The 21,708-nt window shown below is 40.3% G+C and overlaps 1 protein-coding gene across 3 annotated transcripts in view; it reads left to right on the top strand.

Annotated features, from left to right (window-relative positions):
- The window catches only part of CFAP58 (cilia and flagella associated protein 58), a 118,633-nt gene extending 97,281 nt beyond the window's left edge, over nt 1-21,352 (top strand). For all 3 annotated transcript variants that reach the window (XM_044240461.1, XM_044240462.1, XM_044240464.1), the window contains 3 exons: nt 14,275-14,394; nt 16,721-16,854; nt 20,689-21,352. In XM_044240461.1, coding sequence (XP_044096396.1) covers nt 14,275-14,394; nt 16,721-16,854; nt 20,689-20,800 — 366 coding nt within the window. In that variant the 3' untranslated portion in view covers nt 20,801-21,352. The remainder of the gene's footprint in view (nt 1-14,274; nt 14,395-16,720; nt 16,855-20,688) is intronic.
- The last annotated feature ends 356 nt before the right edge of the window (nt 21,353-21,708 follow it).

Consider the following 21,708-nt stretch of genomic DNA (forward strand, 5'->3'; position numbering starts at 1 on the left):
TAACTTTGATAATATACATTGTTGAATGTATTTTATCCAAAATAATTATTATTTTCACATGAAATGAATTTTAAGTTATTAACGTGCTATTTTAGATTCTTCTTTTGTACTAAGTCGGTCATATCTGGCATGTATTTTACACTTAGAGTGCATATCAATTCAGCCTATCCACATTTCAAGTACTTGGTAGCCACATATGGCAAGTGGCTACCATACTGACTGGGGCAAATCTACTTTTTGGCCGTGATTACTTGAGTATCAGCTTGACTACTAAATTCTCTCTGATTTGCTGAGTCTGTTTATGTAATCTGAATGATGGCACTCATAGAAGTGACAGAGAATTACTTAGTCATTAAGAATCATTTATTCATTCTTCTTTTCATTTATTTGCTCATTCACTCACTCATTTTCATCCACTCATTCATTCATTAGGTTGGAGTTCTACTTCATACCCATACCATTCCCAAAATTTTATGACATATTGCAAAAGTTATAGAATAAAATAAGAATAAATTTCTATATATTCTTGGAGGGTGGAGGAAATCTCCCCTTTTTCATTTGGGGAAAAGTTATAATGCAGAAAAGTAAAGTGTAATACAACAAATATACCTGCCACCCATCCAGAATGGTGAATATTAATGTTTTGGTACATTTGTTTTAGTCTAAAAAATAGAGTAGGTCTTTCAGTTTAGGTGGACCCCTTGAAGTCCTATTTCCTTTCTACCTTTTCTAGGGGCAACAACTCTCAGGAATTTGATGTGTATTCCTTCAGTATATTTTTATATTTTTACTGCAAATTGATGCATCTACAAACAATGTAGAGAATTACTTGGTGTACTTTACATTTATACAAGTGGTGTTACAGTATCCATATTAATTTTGTTCTTTTTCCACACTCAACATCATATTTTGAGAAATATCCATGATGATATACATGGATACTATGGATAGTTCTATTGTATATTTCATTATCTCTCTTTTTTTTTAGGGATTTTATTTGCTTGAGAGGGAGTGAGTGAGTGAGAGAGAGAGAGAGCTTGAGCAGGCCAGAGGGAGAAGGAGAAGCAGACTCCCCACTGAGCAGAGAGCTCAATATGGAGCTCTATCCTAGCACCTGGGATCATTGCCTGAGCTGAAGGCAGAGGCTCAAACCAACTGAGTCACCAGGGCACCTTCTACTGTATATTTCTACTATATTTACCTATATTTTAAGTGATGGATATTTAGGTATTTTCCCCCAAACTTTCACTACTGTAAAAGTATTTCAGTGGGCATTCCTATAGAAGTCTCTTGTACATACATATAAATATGTCTCTAGGGTATGTATCTAGGGGAAGGGCAAAGGCTTTCTAAGTATAATATCAAAGGCAGAAATCACAAAGGAAAGGAGAGATAGTTTTGTTGTCTACATAAAGAGTCGAGAACATCCTCAGCACAGAAGAAAATACTTTGAAAATGGAAAGGCAAAAAAAGTATTTGCCACAAATGTATCAGAGAAAGGGTTAGTATCCTTAATATGTAAAGAATTTTTGCAAACTGATTTGAAAAAGATGATCACCTCCATGAAAAAACTGGTAGGGGTCATAAGCAAACAATTCACAAAGAAAAAAATACAAATAGCTAATAAACATATAAGACATGATTGACATTACTAGTAATCAAAAGAATGAAAATTAAAAGAATAATTATCCCTTTTTTTTGGCCTATGGAGTTGGCAAAGATGAAAAACAGAGCGATGATGCCTAGTGCTGGTGAGAATGTAGGGACAATAGGCACTGTATACACATTATATATACTGTGGGTAGAGTTTGCATTGATGTTAATTTTGTTTTTTAAAAAGATTTTATTTATTTGTTTGTTTATTTATTTGAGAGAGAGAGTGGGAGAGAGTGTGGGAGAGAAGGGCAGAGGGAGAGGGACAAGTAGATTCCAAGCAGAGTGTGGAGCCTGATGCGGGGCGTGATCTCACAATCCTGAAATCATGACCTGAGCTGAACTCAAGAGTCAGATGTTCAACCAACTGATCCCTCCAGGCGCCCCTGCATCGATGTCACATTTCTAGACAAGAGTTTGGTAGTATATATTAAATATATTAAATATATAAATAATGTGACTCAGAAATTCTACATTAGGAGTTAATTCGGAGAAATAACTCAGTTGTGCATAACTATGCCACACTGACACACTTATTGTGGTGGTATTTATGTTGTATGTGAAGTTAAAGAGGAACAAGTGACGATAATGCACCATCAACTGAAGAGTATAGTAGTTTCCCCTTATGTGCCATTTCACTTTGTGTGGTTTCAGTTACCTGTGGTCGGCCGGGTCTAGAAGCTAATGAGCCTCTTCCTGACATGTAGGAAGAAGGTCCGTATTAACCTAAGGCTACGTCACAAGGCCTACATCATTCACCTCTCTTTGTCTCATCTCACATCAGCACAATAAGATGTTTTGAGAGAGATCATCACATCCACATAACTTTTATTACTATATATTATTGTCATTGTTCCTTTTTGTTTTTAATCTCTGTACCTAATTTATAAACTCAACTTTATCACAGCTAGGCATGGATGGGAAAAAAACACAGGATGTATAGGGTTTGGTATTATCTGCAATTTCAGGCATCTCCTGGGGGTCTTGGAACATATCCTCTGCATGAAAGAGAGGACTACTCTGTGACTAAATCAACCCAAGGTTAAAATCCCTAAGAAGACTGTGGTAACACTAAAGATATAATTAATTTGAGGAAATTGGAAAAGCCCCCCTACCCCAATGGAAGTTACTTTGAGCAGCATTGTAAAAGCTGAGAGGTGTTGGACAAGGGTTGGGGCTGGCTTTCGGGGAAGGGCATTACGGAGGAACGGGTGGCCGGTGCAAAGACAAGGAGGCTTAAAAGAATCTGGTGGATTAGGGAAGGAGAGTGACTTAGTGGGATGCGCACACAGGAAACAGGAGCGGAGCAGGACAGAGCCCTCTCTACTCTGAGCCCGTTCTGTGATGTCACAATCTTATGACTACTTGGAAGCTTCTTAGGTTTTAATCACAAAATCCAAATTACTTGGAGTTATTTCAACTTGAGTATGTAATTCCATCAGAGCATTTCTTGTTTTAAAATTTAATTTGGCTTATTTGAAAGTATGTACTACCCTAAAGAATTTTCCAAGTTAGCAAGATTTCTCTCAGTTGCCTTTCATTGGTCCCACTGCACATTTTAATAACTTGATTGTGGAAGGCCCTTTCTTTATGCAGCTGTCATTGTCGATGTATAGTTACACAGCTGCTCTATTCTCTCCTGATTCCTCTCTACCTTGGCTGTCCCTCTGGTTTGGCTGGTGACTGAGAATGGTGGAGGCAGGGTGCTTGGTAATGGGTTGGAAGAAGCCAAGAGGGTGCCGGTCCAGGCTTGGAGTCATACCGGCGTGAGTTAGAATCCTAGCTCTGCAGTTTGTAGGTATGCGGTCTTGGACAAATTCCATAGCCTTGCTGAGCTTCCGTTTCCTTAATACATCTTTGTCAAAGGGAAGTCCTCCATGTATGGAGCTCTCCATCTGCTTCCTGAAGCCAGCTCCTTCCCTGGCTTGGCTATGCTTGTTCATGGTGTGGCCCCTTGTCCAGACACCCAGAGGCTCGAAATGCCAGTGTTACTTCTGACTCCCCCGTCCACCTCCTGCCAGGTCAGTTGCTGAGTCAAGTAAACTGCATCTCCCCATGCTTTTGCGTCTATTTCTAATCTTATGTGTTTTGTCCCCTGCCCACTCTTCTGATGTAGATCCTCACTCCTCACTTCTAATATGTTAGACCAGTGTTCTCCAGTGTAGAGCACCTAAGACCATCCACTGAGTGTTGGAAGAAAATATCAGAACTTCTACATATATGTGCATTTTAATCTCAGTCTTTAAAATCTTCTATTTTATATGTGTCTTATAAATTATTATAGTAGTACATGTATATGATATATGATAATATATTAATGTTATTAACATATTACTCACCAAGAAACCCACCATGGTTTCCTCCTGCCTATTGGGTTGAAAACAAACTCCTCTGTCTATCATTCAGGACACATACATTCTTCTTTTCTAGTCTAGTAAGATAGTCGCTTGCTACTTTCCTTACTGCAGGCTTACTGGATGCTTTTATACTCTCACCTCCTGACCTTTATACTTTTGTTTATATTTTCCCCTTCTTTTACTTTCCACCGGCTATAGGAAGCAGTGTGAGTAATGCTTAAGAATGAGGATGGAGGTATATACACACACACATACATATATACACATGTATTTTACCTATCTATAGATCTGTGTATCTATATATACACACATATAGGATAATACATGTTCATCTCAATATTTGAAATGTTCTATCTTATATAGGTTCAAATCTTGGTTCTGCCACTTTCTAGTTGCTTTATTTAGGTAAGTCAGTGATGCTTCCAAGCCTCAACTTTCTCATCTGGAAAATAGGGATAATAACAATCAGTTCTCGGGTTTGTTGTGATGAGTTATTGAAATTTCACATTTCAGGGGGTGCCTGGGTGACTGAATTGGTTACGTGTCTGCCTTCGGCTCAGGTCATGATCCCAGGGTCCTGAGATTGAGCCCCATGTTAGACTCCCTGCTCAGCCCCTCCCTCCTCTTCCTCTGCCTTTCCTTCCCATTAGTGCTTGCTCTCTCTCATTCTCGCTCTCAAATAAATAAATAAAATCTTGAAAGAAAAAAAAGAAATGCCACATTTGAGTTGGGCACCATGCTGGGCACATCCACAGCACCTGCTTTATAAGTGAGAGCTGCTGTGATGACTTCTATTATTCTTCTCCAGTATTTTCTGCCCAGTTCACCCAAATTCTGAGATCGTGCAGGAAAGTGAATATTTTCATAATATAAATATATTCCCTAAAGAACTTGCCGTTTATATGACTGTTATCTATCCTCAGACATCCCAGTCAGCATCATGTGACTAACTCCTGCCCATCTTGATATCACTGGTTTCTCTTTTTCAGTAGGATTGTCCAGTGTTAATATCAGCCAACAAGAAATGCAAATACAATGCAAAGTAATTATAAGCTTTGTAAAAGATGCCAGATCACTTGAAGTCAACGCAAGTGATTTTAGAAAAATTCTAGAATCATATCAAAGGCAATGGCAAATCAGCATCTGGTAGGAAAAGAGAAAAGTCAAACAATTCTAAGTGTAGCTACCTCAAAACAGAATGTTTTAAATTATCAAAGGATTAGGAGGGGATTTGGGAGAAATTAACGAAGGCTTTGAATATTTCTGCTAACAGAAGTCTTTTAAAAATAATTGGCCTGAGTACTTAACTAAGATACAAAAAGCATCAACCATAAAAGAAATTATGGATAAATCTTACTACATTATCATTAAGAATGTCTGCTCCTCAGAAGGAGTCATAAAGAAAGTAAGGCACAAATTTTATATGTCTTAATCCAGAATATATAAAGAATTATAAATCAGTAAGAAAAAATCAACGGTAGAAAATAGGAAAACAATGTGCGTGAAACAGGCATTTCTCAGAAGAGGAAACACAAATGATAAATAAACTTGAAAATAAAAATGCTTAACCCTACTTTGTAAGAAGGGAAATAAAACATATGTCCACATTGAGATACTGTCTTACTATTTCTAGAGGAATGACAGTTATAATGTCTGTATTAGTAATTTATTGCATTGTTATAAATCACCACCCATTTGGTGGCTTAATATACAATATTTTATAATTTTAGTGTGTAAGACTCTAGGTATGGCTTTAGTTACATCCTTTGCTTAGGGTTGCCTGGTGACACTAAAAAAAAATAGCAAAGGTGGAGATCAGAGGGGATTTTTGGAGAGCCCTTTGGAAAATCACTTAATTCTCTTCCAGAGTTGAACGTTTATATTCTTTAAGATGCAGCAATCCCACTCCTAGGTGTACATGGTGAGAAGACTTAAAACTGGGGACTAGGGAACACGCATGAGAATGTTCATGGCAATGTTGTTGATAAAAACAAAACCCTGGAAATAACTCCATGGACAGGAGAATGGGTAAATTGTGGAATTTTCACCCAACAGAGTATCAGACGAAATACATGCATAGAGGCACACAACAACATTAATAAATCTTTTATTATGAGTCATGTTGAGTAAAACAAGCAAGTCAAAGAAAACTAGGTGTGCTTATTTTTATAAAGCTCAAAGCAAAGTAAAATTAAATAATAGATATATGTTCAAGCTATATGGAAAAAACTAGGGAATGACAACCGCAGGATTCAGATGGTGCTTCCCTTGGCTGATGGTGGCAGTTGTGTAGGCACAGGGATGGGATGGAGAATGGTATGCACAGATGCTAGGTACTGATGATGATCTATTTCATAATATGGGTGATGGACTTACCATGAGCATTCATTTTATTATTATGCTTTATAGTTATTTTTACTATATATTCTTGTGTATGGTTGTTACATAATAAAAAATTTAAAAACTGCTGTAGTGCAGAAGTCAGATATATGAAAGAAGTCCAATTGCACCATAATATTGTCAGCCATGTAAAAAAACCCGTAGGGTGCCTTGGTGGAACAGTTGGTTAAGCATCTGCTTCTTGGTTTTGGCTCAGATTGTGATATCAGGGTTGTGAGATCAAGCCCTGTGCTTGACTCTACGCTCAGTGCAAGGTCAGCTTGAAATTCTTTCTCTCTACCTCTGCCCCTTGCCCCAATGCCTGAAATAAATAAATAAATCTTTAAAAAACCCAATAACTTTTTTTAAAATTTTTTTTAAGATTTTATTTATTTGACAGAGAGAAATCACAAGTAGACCGAGAGGCAGGCAGAGAGAGAGAGAGGGAAGCAGGCTCCCCGCTGAGCAGAGAGCCCGATGCGGGACTCGATCCCAGGACCCTGAGATCATGACCTGAGCCGAAGGCAGCGACTTAACCCACTGAGCCACCCAGGTGCCCAAAAAACCCAATAACTTTTTAAAGTTTATTAAGTAATCTCTACATCCAGTGTGGGGCTTAAATTCATGGCTCTGAGATCAAGAATTGGGTGCTCTTCCAAAGGAGAGAGCTAGATGCCCCCCGAACCCAATGATTTTAATTGATCTAGTAATCATACATTATTACAATTAAAATGCAAATTTTAAAAGGATAAGGTAAAATACTCAAAAAAATTAAACTCTTAAAATGAACTTTAGATCTGTTTTTCAAGGAAAAAAAATCTCAAACGTTTTTCTGTACTGTTTATTATGAAAATTGATCCCATTTTCAGTGGATTAACTTCAAGTGGCTTTGTCTATTCAATTTGTCCTTTGGTAGTGAGGCCCTTCTCTGATTCATGAATACGAGTATTACAGCTATTCCCACTGAGATCCATCTGAAACACTTCCCTCTCTGCAGTCCACCAGATGAATATCATCTCTCCTTCTAGATCTACCCACACACTGCACAATACCCCTAGCACTTCTTTGGGGACCTGGAACTACTCTGTCTTATTTTATGACTTAGTTATTTGTCTTCCTTCTGCTGAAAAGTGAGCTCCTTGAAGTTTGGACCTTATTTATCTTTATATTAAACTAGCACAATCGTATGTGTCATACTGGCACTAAAGAAGAACTTAGTGGACTTGAATTTTTCTAGACCTGTTTCATTATAGGTTTTAAGAACAGCCAACACCACCATGACTTACGGGCAAATTCTTCACATATGTTAGGTTGGGAGGTAAGGTGCAAGGGTAAAACCAGCCAGCAGTCTTGGTAATGAAGTTTAGGCCAATCTAGGCAATTATGTACCCTGTCCAGGACTTCACAAACATCTATTTGCATTGGAGGACAAAACCCGTTGCAAAGAGATCTCCCAAGAAAGTTTGTGTTGTTTATATCAGAAAGTACCAGAAACATTTTTCCTATTATTACAAAAATGTGTGAAGGTTAGTGTGTGCAGATTTCTCCTATGCCTCATAAAACACTTAATCATCTACATCTAGAGCCAAGAACCACTGTGTAACCAAGCAGTTTCCTGCTCACGAGGAACTCAGCTGTGTAATTCTGTTTCATCCCCCAATCCTGTGTGTCTCAGCCTCTCTAGGGGGCTTTACCACTTCATGACATCATAAACAAGATAGGTCCAGAGTTCAGGTTAGCTGACATTTTCGTTATAAAGCTAATAAACAAGAAAGCCCCAAGGTATCAGCCATTACTTTCCCTTTCCTAAAGCTAGATAGAAATGTAATATGTTTACAGTGTTTCTAATTTATTTTCCTACTAATGAAAAGAGTCATTTCTACATAAATTGGGGATTGCTCTGTAGTTGCCTTCATATGAAGAGGGAAGCAGTTTTGTTTAAAAATTTTAAATTTGGCTTTAGTCTTTTGTTAAGGATTATGAGTGGGGGTGGGAAGGTGGAAAGGAAACTAAAATCAAGCAAACAGGAAAAAATGTAATGCATTTTTTTAATTATAGGAAAGAGTTATGTGTGCTATTAGAATTCTTGTATTTAAGGAAGCTGTTTAAAAAGTGCACACATTATTTAATTTAGGAGTTAAGCTTGCATTTTCATGTGTCCGTACGCACACGCACATGTAAGCAGAGCTTCAGAGCCAATTAATGTGAAGACATTTGCTAGTCTTATGAGTTAAAAAAGGCATTTGAAACCACTTGCCCTATCAGAAACTGCTATAAACATTTTACTAAGAGATCAAGGTTGTATATCAAGTATTTGCACGAGTTTGACAAAATATGCATGGTGTAAAATTTCACTCAAAGATATATGATTTATAGGAGCAACTAGCTCATTTGGGTGAATTATATAAGCTCTGCTAACCGGGAGTTGTTACAGTGATCTAATTAAAGCAAAAGTTCTCAACATATGCATATCTCACCTCTGCTGATGTGCATTACTGAGATATGATGGGCATAGTTTGCTGACAGTATAATCGCAAGCAACAAAATTATCGAGCATCTAGAATGAGTAGAACACAGTAGCAGGTATGAGGGACATACAGAAAGATCCAGCATAATTCTGACTTTAAAGGCTCATAATGCAACTGGAAAAAATGGATTCATCAGGAATAAATACTGAAGTAATATAAATGGCATCTTGTTATTTTGGAAAAAAAAAAAAGATTTTCTGTGTACTCTGGGAAGTTGGCTCTCCCAGAGGTAATGATTGGGGCATTTTCTTTTCTTTCTTTCTTTCTTTCTTTTTTTTTTTTTTAAACCAACTTCATCTTGAACCCATCGGATGAGCTAGAGTGAAGATAAGGTGGTGTCTCTTTCTTTGGAGTACATCGTATCCAAGCATCTCAGTGCGTGGCTTTCACCCTGGTGGGTATAGATAAGCATGTGACTCTGGATCAGGAGCCAAGCTGCCTGATTCACATGAATTAGCTGGTTCCCAGGGTGAAGCTATTATTTGCAACACTCGCCCAAGCAAATTGATGAATCCAGGGTGAACAGAATCAATGCACTGGCATTTGCCAAGCACAGATTCAGATTAAAACAGAATATATTAGTTCCTCTTAGTCAGTTATTGCCTCAGGTAGGCGAGCTGAGGAAGAAGAGGGGTTAAGGTGCACGTTGAATGTGAACTACCTTCTGTTTTCAGTTGAAGATGCAGAGCTTAAGACAGGGAATATAAACAGACAGTGAATATAAAATTGTAGCTCGGTGGGGAAAGGAGTTCTGGGAGCAGCTTGGTTTCTTCCTCCATATTGTACCCAGAATAGCACTGACTCCTATTTGCATAGACTGTTCAGAATGTAGACTTTTAATTTATTGTCAGATAAAATACAAACACCTGAAGGTCTAAGTGACTTCGTGTCTGGAGTTTCCAATCTGGAGTTACAGATTGTCACCGTGTAACGACGGCATTATTTGAAGCTAATACTGTAATTAATTTCATACCACTCTACTCAGCCAGTGTTAATAATGAGCCGTGCTCTTATCCAGAATAACTTGGAGACTCTTGCAGCAAAAGAATCCATAACCATGTCTGATAGTCTATCCGACTGAGAGGATGGGATGTCTAGCCAGGGAGCATCATCGCGAGGATGGACATAATAAGTTTTATGCTTGCAAGTCATGCTCAGCCAAAGTGGGAGCTAGTCTCCTGATGTTCAGAGTCTAGTTTTTTCCAGTATAGCTGTTCACAAAATAATTTAGAGAGTGAGGCATGGTACGAAGTAATATTGATGGGCATTAAGAACAAACTCTGAATAAATAAAGAAATGTTAACCTGAAGATGCAATCTTTTGTTGGTGGGAAGTAATAAACTATTCATGATTTTCTTACAACGTTTCATTGACATATGGTGCTTCTAACCCAGTGACAAATTAATTGACTTGGTTTAAAAAGAAATGAATGCAGCTTAACGAAGAAGGACAGGGTATGTTTTACAAGGCAGCTGGTTCTGCCACTGCTGGCTTATGGAGACAATGTACACCGGACAGCCTAATGAGTCTCTCTGTTGCATAAGATAGATTCTCTTTATAATAGAATTGCACGCTTTGTCTCTAAATGGGGTTATTATACACACCATTGCACAATGTTTGAAGAGCTTGGTTGGCCCTTGTAGAGGGTTAGGAGAGAAATAAATTGGAAAACAATCGTACTTAAGACCTTCAATCCATCAAACACTCCATATTTATCTAAATTACCAGAACGCTCTCCCAAAATACAAATCTGTAGGATACACACAGCTAGAATGTTAATGTTGACCGGCCTTCACTTTGGTTTTATCCGTTAGGTTTTCTATTGTAAACACAGACCAAAATTCATGCACACTGAAGCCTGGTAATGCATTTCAGCCACTGCCCCCCAACTCATTTTCCCTCTGCTCTTCCCATTCCTACTGTCTCAGTCCCTGAAGTTTCATTTGGTGTTCTCTCAACCCACCATGAATACGCATGCATCGGTTGGCCTGAGTGGTTTAACTCTTAGAACTTTTTGACTTTGAATACTGCAACCATTTTAATAGTAATTCACTCAACTTCTTCACTTTTCTCCACACTTATGGGTCCTCACTATTCAGACACTCAGTTATTCTTTAGAATAAATCCATTTTGGTTCCTTTTATAGCCTTGGAAAAAAGAACAGGAAGTGGAGACAGGGGAAGACGGGCTAAATGGTGGCCTAGTTCACTGTCGGTGAAGGTCACATGTCCTGTCAGAGGGGGTGGGTGGAGCCCTTTCAGCAGGCCTAGGTCCCGAGAGCTGGGAGCTGAGTCATGCTCTTACCTCTGTGTGAAATCCCCTGGCTGCCAACCCGATTTTACCTTCTGGCTCCATTCTACTGATAGTATCATGTAGCCTTTAGGAATTACATAGCACGATTTCCTCCAGATTCTTTCAAGGTTATAACATGTCTTCAAACCCCAGAGGAGGTGTTGCATGGGAAAAGTGATTCTCGCGTATATCATGACTGGGTTTTTGACTTGTCACATTTTGGACTTTGGGACACACCATTCATTGCCGTTGACCTTGGGATTCTCGCTTATGAGCCAAGGTAGCAATATTTGCTTCTTCCAGCCTCTCTCCTCTGTGTCTCTTTTCTCCCTGCCAAGAGCAGTTGAAAAGTGTTCCACCTGGGAAACATTCGAAGGTTCTTGGAGTAAGATGATCTTTTCAGTTTAAGACGTTATTATATTCCAAACCAGATTGCTTCCTCCTCGTCTTCATGGGGTTCTTTACTTTTCACATCTACCCATATTCTGGTAGAGAGGAAGGGGAGCTGAAAGAAATGGACAAAACGGTTTTGTGGGCTTCTCCACATATTTATTACCCTCTCCAAATTGAATCTTGAAGCCTTGTCAGAAGTGTTATTTCTCCAACAGAGCAGGCATTAAGTGGCTATAGGAAATAAACTCACCTCCTGACATCTTTCCCATTGCTTGCTACATCCATTTACTGGGAAGATTATGTTGTAAGGTGTGACGGGAGGTGTTGTACAACAAAGGAAAACGACTGCTTTGTAATTCTATTTGTTCAAGTTTTCTTCTTTTGCACGGGCTTTTGGATTTCCTTGTTGTTTCTGGAATTATTTCTCAAATGGTGAGTATTGTTTTTGGATACATGTTTCTCCAGAATCTTAATCCATCCAACTAGTTCTTAAGTTACATACATTCTTTTGAAAGTAGAGTCATGTTATTTGTGATAAAATTTCTGTAATTTGGCCAGAGGGAAGAAAAATCTAAAACAAATGGTGACAATGAGTAGTTAATGAATTTTCTTCTACTGATATTTTTTTTAATGATTCTCATGTTCTCTGTCAAAAACACTATTTGATGACAATGCTAAGAATACTTAGCTCTAGGTAAAAATTTGTTTCCATTTGCTTGGCCATGTCATTTATTAAGAGGGCTTTTACTTATTTTTTCTCTTTAACATAATTACCTTAAGGAAATAAATACATACAGAGACAAATGAATAGACACACTAGTCTTTATCAATGTTTGTTCAAATTGTTATAGTTTAGAGAAATGGGAATCCAGAACTGAGGTGCCTTAGAAATAAATCTTCCCTTGTATGTAGTTTCCCTAGTTCAAGAATCTGAACACACATTACAAGCAATTAAACTTTAGGGTACAAATGGGAATTCTATATTGTTTGTTGGTTAAATTCAGTTATGAAATTATGATTTGCTGTGGGTTCCTAGCAAGCCCTTTCTTTTAGTTCTATGAATGTGTACATCCTAGTTTTCTTGGCTTTTTACCTGTTCTCTCAAACTATTTCCAGATCTCAGTTCTTCCCATGTCATATTTCTTAAATGACTTGCTTTCTTTACTTCCTACTTCTGATTTGTTCTCTAGCCTCTGTGACTTCTGCTCCCCCAATGTTATTGCAGTGGTATCATCCTAAAAGGCCTCCCCCAAGGCCATTTTCAGTACCCCTTCTGTTTCTTCTCTTAGCCTATTGGATATCACTGACCACTCAAATCATGCTTCCCTTTGTAAACACTGCCATTTCCTAACTGGGGGGCATTCAGTTACTCTCCCTTGTTCGTTTTCTCTCAGTCTTTCTTCTTTCCCTCCCCCAATATGTTGACTTTCCCAAAGATCTCATTGTTCTGGCCCACCCTAAAGGCCATCCCTTGTTGAAGGAGCCATTTTCATGGCTTTAGCCATGACCCACCACCAGTTTCAACTTGTTCTTTATATTTTTTTTAAAAGATTTTATTTATTTATTTGACAGACAGAGATCACAAGCAGGCAGAGAGAGAGGAGGAAGCAGGCTTCCTGCTGAGCAGAGAGCATGATGTGGGGCTTGATCTCAGGACCCTGGGATCATGACCTGAGCTGAAGGCAGAGGCTTTAACCCAGTGAACACCCAGGAGCAAAGTGGGGGAGGCCTTGCTCTTTAGTTTGAACTCTGGGACCTCATTTTCAACTCCTCAATATCCCACAACACCTCAAGCTCAACATATCCAGACCCCACTGATAATCAGAAGAGAATGTGGAAACAGTTCTTTTCCCCCTCCCCACACCCCTTCTTTCCTAGCCTCCCTGCTCCATTACCATCATCCTTCAGCCCCCAAGGTGTCCATATTAGAAGCCTTGGAGTCTTTTAGGTCCTGTTCCTTCCTTCCTTGACTGATCTTTCACCAAATCCCACTGATTCTATCTCAGGAATGTCTTCACATCTACCTCTTTTCCATCCTAGTTGCCTCAGGTCCATCTGTTTTCATCTTCTGCTTATCCTGGTGCCCTGAGCACCTCACTCTGTTCTGTGTCTTCCTGCTGGAGCTATTCCTCTGAAGACAAACCCAGGCACAGCTCATCCTTTCCTCCCAAACTACACAGCCTAGAACCTACCTATGAGCCCAGCCTCTTCTCTCCACTTCTCCCTCCTGTGGTCCAGTGCTCCTACTGAACTAGAATCACTTTTCCCCTGTCCTGACTCTGAATCTTGGCCTCAGAACCTTTCCTTTCTTGCTCTGGGGAAAACTCCTACTCACTCTTCAAGCAACAGTTCAAAGGACATGTTTGCGAAAACTCCCCTATGTCCTACTTTTACTGGCCACAGCACATGTCCAAATCTTCCATCACTGCCCTTGTCTCTCAGTCATGTGATCCTAAGTTTAGGTAGAGAGAGACTTTCCCTTGCTGGCCCAACCTAAGCCCTTGACCGGGGTTGTTTGGATGCACTCCTGATCAGATCTATGGTGCATGTGATCAGTGTGGCACTCTGAAGTATCTTACGATGGTCCCAAGTTCTCCTGACCATGCTGGTAAAGGCACTTTTCCTGACTTGACGGGGCTGTTTATCTCCTTTGTGGTTTTGCTTTCTACCAGGAAAAGGAGAAACTGTATGTGGAGCTGAAGCACATCCTGGCTCGACAGCCTGGTCCGGAGGCCGCCGAGCAGCTACAGATCTATCGCCACACGCTGCGGGAAAAGACAAAACAGCTGAAAGTAAGTGGGAGCCTCTGCCTTTTCCTGGCCACACGCGAGGGACCCAGACATGCCTGCTGTCTCGGTACAAGGAGCCGGTCTCCCAAACGTCACTCACCATAGAGGTTGGCTTTTTTAGAATTCCAGTCCCAGGAGGAGCAGGACACATCCCAGAGTTGCCCTCCTGCAGCGAGACTAATAGACCCCACAATTCTCCGTTTTCTGAAAGAGGGAGGAGAGCAAGGGAAGAGTTGGAGAGAGGATGATGGCACCTGAACGGAAATCTGGGGGACAGGTATATGGGGATGATCTCAAAATGAGTGAGGGCACTTGGAATGGGGGGGGGGGAAGAAGAGAGGAAATGTTTTAAAACCATCATCCCCCGAAGCAAAGCACTGTGCCAAGCAGGTTTCTGCTATTCCGTTCCCCCTGCGAAGCACAGATTAGTCCCCGGGGCCCAGGGCCTTCCTTCATGACCATCTCTTGAGTCAGTCACTGGGAAAGGAAAGTAAAATCACTTTAGAATTCTGTTAGCATAAATTCCCTTCTACGTGACTTCAGAAACTCAACTGGGGGAGATGGAATGTTATATCATTACGTGTGCCTTTTAAAAGTTTTCTTGGAAACGGTGTGTTACCCTTGTATCAGGAGCTCTACCTCCGAAGTGAGTCCTTAGGTATTCTGGGCATGTCGGGGAAATCTTACACACACGCAAACACGGAATGTAGCACACGCCGGCTGAATTCCGGCGCTTACCAGCACAACGAAGGTGATAATCATTGCCTTTCTGCCTGGGGTAATATAGATGCCGCGCTCCTCCTCCAGTTCTGATCCTTTCACAAATAAGACATTGTAAAATCACATCCTTCTACTTAAAAAAGGCAGATGAAACAGACATGTAATTAGAACATTAATTTTCAACTTATCCCTCAATGTTGATTTCACCAGAGTATCCTGAGATGTAGTTCGAATTTTGCACGAAGCATAATCTTTTTGATTATTTTCATCCTTTTAAACAATTATATATTCCCAACAAAACAAAAGCTCATTTTCTCAGGGGTGGGTATAGATTAGGAAAGTACGTGTCTGTCTTCACACTGCTGCCAGCCACATTCTGCTTTGGATCGCGTTGCCTGGCTCACTGGCGCTTTGGGCATTTTAACCCTTTAACTCAGGAGGTCCAGAATTTTGCTCTGATGAAATGTGACCCCTGGTGGAAGAGGTTCAGAGGTGTTGGTCTCAGCCCGTCTCGTCTGCCAGTTTGTCCTCATTATCTGGGCTCTTTTAGGAAATGTGATATTCGTTGTTTGGAAACAGACCCTTTGTTCCTAATTGTTTAGCTATTAAGACAGGTTTTCTCTCAACATGACGGTCCTGTTCTTTAGCTCATGATAGCATAGTCAGAATCGTTTTCAAAGCAATGAAGGGAACACGTTCAGAAGTAGATGAATACCTAGAAGACAGAGATGTCCCTTTTGTGCAAATTTTTCAAACAGTGAGCAAGAGGGAAAATGAATCTTTCTGTTGCATGCCCCTTAGAATGGTAACCTTCTTTCCTTCCCTTTGGTTTCTGTGGGGTGCACTCCTCGCTTGGGCATGCTTTACGCGGCCTGTTCAGATGAGAGAATGCCCACTCTTCTTGCTCGACTGAGACCAAGAGCATCTATGGGACACCAGAGTGGAAGAGGCAGCTGATCAGGGCTCCTCTCACAGAGGCTTAAGACTCTCCCACGACGCGCATGTCGGCTCCCTGCTTCTCAGAGGGAAGCGTTGCGGTGCTGGGAGAAAGAGCGAGCCTGTGAAGAGTCCCAAAGAGAACAGCGAAGAGGTGATAGACATTAGCAGAACAGCAACCTAGGAAAACACATACACTGAAGGCCTACTTGGTGTGGTGATGGCGGATGATTCCAGAATAATTTTTAACCATAATCCTCAAACGAATCACTCTCCCTAGTGATGACTTCCCTAAAGGCTCTTTAAAAAGGCCTTAAGTGCAGTTTGATACTGTATGCCTGCGTGTTTTTCTGTCTCTGCTCACAACATACCTGAAACCCATTACTCCATTCATGGGTGAGCCTGCTTGAATGTGGCCCAAGAGCTCTTCCAAGCAGAGGCTTCACCACATTTGCCCCCGGATTAGGAGTCTGCAGACCTCAGTCAGATTTTTACCTAGACGAGACCTTGAGAACTGGCAAAAGTGAGCGGATTAGCTGTTAAACTTGGGCGGGGTTTTGTATTACTCACCCCATGGAGGTAAATGGCAGCAGATGAGAGAGAAAAAATTTTCAGGAAAGGGTATCGTTTCACTGTGTCTCTTCCGCTAATGCTGCTTTATTTGTCATGTTAGGTTTTGTCTTCAGAGCTGAATATGTATGAATCACAGAGCCAAGAATATAAATACGAGATCGAGAAACTTACCAATGAACTGATGAACTTGAAGAAGAAATACCTAGCCCAGAAACGTAAAGAATACATTCAGAAGTAAGAATTAGTCAAATGTTCTTCTAATCTTGTTGTGCCCATTATCTGCTGATAAGATAATTGGCAGACCGTTGCGGAGTCATGGAGTCCATGGGGGTAAACGGAGGCACAGGGTGAACAGATGACATTCTACACATCCCCACTGGTTTGTGTCAGAGCAAGTTGCATGTCTCATACGGAGCAGAGGAAACATAGTGGGATTCTCCCCCACTTCCCCCACCCCCGCCATACCTCCCCCACGCTGTTCTCATGGCTTGGAGATAAACATGCCATAACATTGTTTGCAACTGAGATTCACAATCAGGCTTGAAAGCACATCCACATTTACAAACATAGGTAATTTTGCAAAGGAGTGGAGGGTGGGAAAGCTGTTCTTTCCAAGAACACAGCTGTGATGAGTAACTTGCGGATCATTTTTACCTATGTTTTAGATAATCTGTCTCTGAACCATCTTTACGTCTAGCACTAGCTTCAGCATCTGCCGGGGGCGTGACGTGAGCTCTTACTCTCCAGGTTAACATTTTGGGTTTCAGGATGCCTACACAAAATGACAAATGTCTCTCCACTTGGATATCATCGTTTTTCTAACGCTAGGGTGAGAGAGTGGGCCCCAGTGAATCAGTGGGTTCGAACCTCGGCTTGGCTGTGTGGCATTGCCCAACTCATCCAGTTGATTCTGTAGTGGCTCACATTGGGGGTTTAAGTCAAGTTGGGTGTTTCGTCCACTTGGGCATTGCAGGGACCTGGTGAAAGAGGGGCATCTGCCTGTGATTCATGAGGGGAAAACAACAACAATGAAGTAACGGGATGCAAATAGATTTGCCAGGAAAAATTTGCCCTTCTTGTAAATCAGAATATTCCCCCATTCCACATTCAGAGGGCAGCTTCTTGGTAGAGTCAAATCTTGCCAAAAATTAGAGCTGATTTCAGTGGGTCTGTCTTGATGTATGGGACTGGCAACCATCTGGTTCAGAACCACTGGTGGGATTGGGTGAACATGTAGGTCTCCAGGTCCCATTCCCAGATGTTTAGATTCTGCGGGCTCTGAAGAATTTGCAGTTGAGTCACTCCTCAGAGAACCTGGAGAACCACTGATATTAATGGTGTGAATCAGTGCATGATGGGTGGAAACACAGTGGTTTTCTCTTAGGACAGTATGTTCGTGCCGATGGCTTGTTCCAGTGTGAGGCACACGTTTAGTTCAATGGCTTTCAAACATTTTGATTACAGCCTCTTATCAGTAAAACACTTTTGAACTTGTAGCTGCCCATATATATGCATGAATATTAAATACATATTTGTTTTAGGTATTAAAATGAAATTTTTATTTTAGAATAGTTTTCTACCTCCAACATATTTTAACTTGTCTACATTGCAATACTATTGTCACTTCGTTGGTAACTCTTAGTAAACTGAGATTTTTTTTTTTTAATTTTGAAAAACAAAATATGAATAGAATCTTAAATATCTTCTTTGCACTTCCCAGTGGGCCAACTTAGTCATCTTATAGAGTACATGTAACCATTTTGGAGAGCAGCAGTCTGGTTTACACATTTATGAACAACCAGCTTAGCTAAGCAGTTACTTAATTTTCCAGAGCTGACGAACTTCCCCACCTTGGTCCTGTTTAGTTTGGTCTGTTGTCCTGTTTTGGTCTTGGTTCTGGAGTTTGGCCTGTTGACCTTATTGATCCCCCTCCCATACACCCTCCATACAGTTTCCTGGACACAGAAGCCTGTGGAGCCAACAGAAATGCCCCTCTGTTGGCTCAGCCCCTCCCAGTGGTACATCCACTAAGAGGACTAGTAGGCCCCTTGTAGATGCTTAAATTAAAATGGATTATAGCTAAGTCAAATTAAAAATTCAGTCTCTTAGGTACACTAGTCACATTTCAGCTGCTTAAATAGCCACATGGAAGGAGAGGGCACAGCACTGGTCTCTAGATAGAGAGCTTTGCCACCATCGTGGAAAGTTCTATTGGATAGCACAGCTCTAGAATCCTTGCTTTTACTGGTCCTCTTCTTACCCTAACATGTTCATAACTGTAGCCACTCTGACCTGGTGAGGGTGTCATGGGTGGTTCCATGTTGGTGGGGATCTATACACTGGAGGCAGACAGAGAGAGGGGTTCGCAGGAGAAGAGCAAAGGGATTAAGGTGCTGAAGGAAAGTATGCTGAGGCGAGAACAAGGGTGCGGAGGGGGTGTGGACTGGAAGGGAGGAGGTTGAAGGGGGCCACGGTGACGGTCTAAGAATATATTACAAAGGTGATGTAAGGGAGGTATCATTCCCATCAGTCACCTTTGACCAAGCCAGTGTTGGTAAGCTGAAGTTCCTGCAGAGAGGGAAAGTTACGTTACTGCAGGCAAGAGAAGGATGGGGGAGCGGGCTGCCTTCATCCACCAGGCATCAGGTGTGTGGGTTGCCAAGTACTAGAAAGAATCCTCTTTACCGGATCCAGTCAAGGATTGTCCTACTTATGGAGGATGATTTTTTTTTTTTTATAATAATGAAATCAGTCCTGCTAAGAGACTGCTGGATTGATTAGCCAGTCCTCTACAGGTTCTTTCCAAATGGAATAATTTAGAGTAGTCTCTGTGGATGATTTCCCTATACTTGCTCTTTATAAAATAGCAACTCATGCCATTTTTGCCTTTATGCCTTCTTTCACTTTTCTCAAACATTTTTTTCATCGTATTTCCATCCTGATCTGCACCCTCACCCACCTGCCTCTCACTGCCCTGTCCCAGACCCCCAGGCTGGTCTTGAGTTTGCAGAACTAGTCAGATTCTTTCCCCAAAGGTGGAATTCCCACCCCCTAAGGTTAATCAGTTCTAGTTGTCAAGTCTAATTTGAATTTGGTCTTAGCGGTTAGCTTGATTTTTATTTTTAAAAAGGGATTCCAAAGATGTTTTCTGTAAGACCCTTAAATACACAATAAGGAATTTGTGTAATTTAAGCTACCTCTGCAGGAGACCTGAATGTGTATGTGTGTGAATGTGTGTGTATATGTACATGTGTGTATTTTAAGGAGATACATTTTAGATTTTCCTTTATTGCTGAAGGTGCTATCTTATCCATCTTTCTTAGATTTTCTTGTATCTTAAACTATTTCTAATAATAACTGCTGCTTGTCTAAAGTTATGGGAAAATTTGTATTTCATAAATATCCAGGTTTGATGAAGATAAATCTGTGGTAAATATTTATAAGTTTCCACTGAAACTTTGGGATATAGAAGTTGATAAATGATGAATTAGTCATTATAACTAATAAATAAAGAAAGCCAAGAGAAAGATTCTTCTGACTGATTTTGGAGCTAAACAAATGTTTTATAAAACAGGATGATGTTACAAGTCAAGAGTCTCAAGTCCGTAGTGATTGAGTTATAATGTGGTCTTATGTCCACATTTAGATCAACATTAGGAGGGCACCTTTAACTGTGTCTTTCCCTAATTCTTTGTGTTATCAGTGAACACCTAATTAGATTTAAACAATCACTTTGTCTAAAACTGAAAGCTTTTTTTTTTTAAAAAAAAGATTTTATTTATTTGACAGAGAGAGATCACAAGTAGAGAGGCAGGTAGAGAGAGAGAGAGGGAAGCAGGCTCCCTGCTGAGCAGAGAGCCCGATGCGGGACTTGATCCCAGGACCCTGAGATCATGACCTGAGCCTAAGGCAGTGGCTTAACCCACTGAGCTACCCAGGCAACCCTAAAACTGAAAGCTTTAATCAAAGCAGTTTTCAGTGGCTAACTCACATAGGGACTTAAAGAACACCAAACTTAGAGGAAGAAAAAGATGCTAAGGAAGTTAACTTTTCCTTCCTGTCTTGCAGAAATAAGGACAGAGTACCCATGGATAACACCTTCTCAATGGCCAAGCCAACTGGCCCTCGTTTTACTGGGGGTGGATTTCCCCTCAACAGACCATCCCAAGTGAAGTCCTAGCCCAAAGCTCTTGGCTGGGTGCATTTGAACAGCTCATGACATTCGCTTTGGAACATTTTGGAGGAATCTCTTTCAAATCTCTTGGATCCCAAATATTTAGAGAAATCAGTGCTCAAATTCCAGGATAAAAAGAAATGCAAAACTATCATCGTCCTGTCCATATTAGAGTGATGACATTCTACTTGGTCCTCATGGCTATTAACAGACTGTAATTGTATCATTCAATTAAGCTAATGCATTGCAAAAAGCCAATCTTTTGTGACTACCACACCGATTGATTTGAAAGGCACCACATTGCCAAGCACTCAGTAGAGATGAAATTTTGGATCTGAATTTCTCTGTTATAAATATTGGTGTATATGCTTTACATTTAAAAATATTTTCAAAATGCAGTGCGTTTCTTATTAATAAGAATCTATTAATTATTCCTCATTAACAAGTCATGGCATGAGGTGAGAAAAAAAAGGACAAACTCTCAAATATTTAAAACGTGTTTTGAGAATGATTTCTATGTGGAATTTCTTTTCAGGCCTGGGGTATGAAAATCTATTCCAAAGAGACATACTAATAAATACTTCATCATAAAAAATAAAAAAGAACCTTTGTAGAGATTTTGGTCTTTGCTTTGGTAGAGTATGTAATTAAAGTTTAAAAACTACTTTGAGAAATGTTTAACATCAGGATCTGATTCAGAGGAACCAAGACTTTAAAATGAAGGGTTTTGGCTGGCTTCCTCTGATGGCCTTATGTTTCTTAGACCTCCCACTTGGAAAACAGAGTTATGTTAGGACAAGGGTCTGTTTGGCTTTCAGGCATCAGGTCAACATTTAGGGTCATTGAATCCACTGTATTGTCTTTCTGGTGAAGCCACAGTTATGTGCACTTCAGTTCAGAGTTTCCCCACTAAG

The sequence above is a fragment of the Neovison vison genome, chromosome 2 (assembly GCF_020171115.1).
Source record: "Neovison vison isolate M4711 chromosome 2, ASM_NN_V1, whole genome shotgun sequence".
In the NCBI taxonomy this organism is placed as follows: Eukaryota; Metazoa; Chordata; class Mammalia; order Carnivora; family Mustelidae; genus Neogale; species Neogale vison.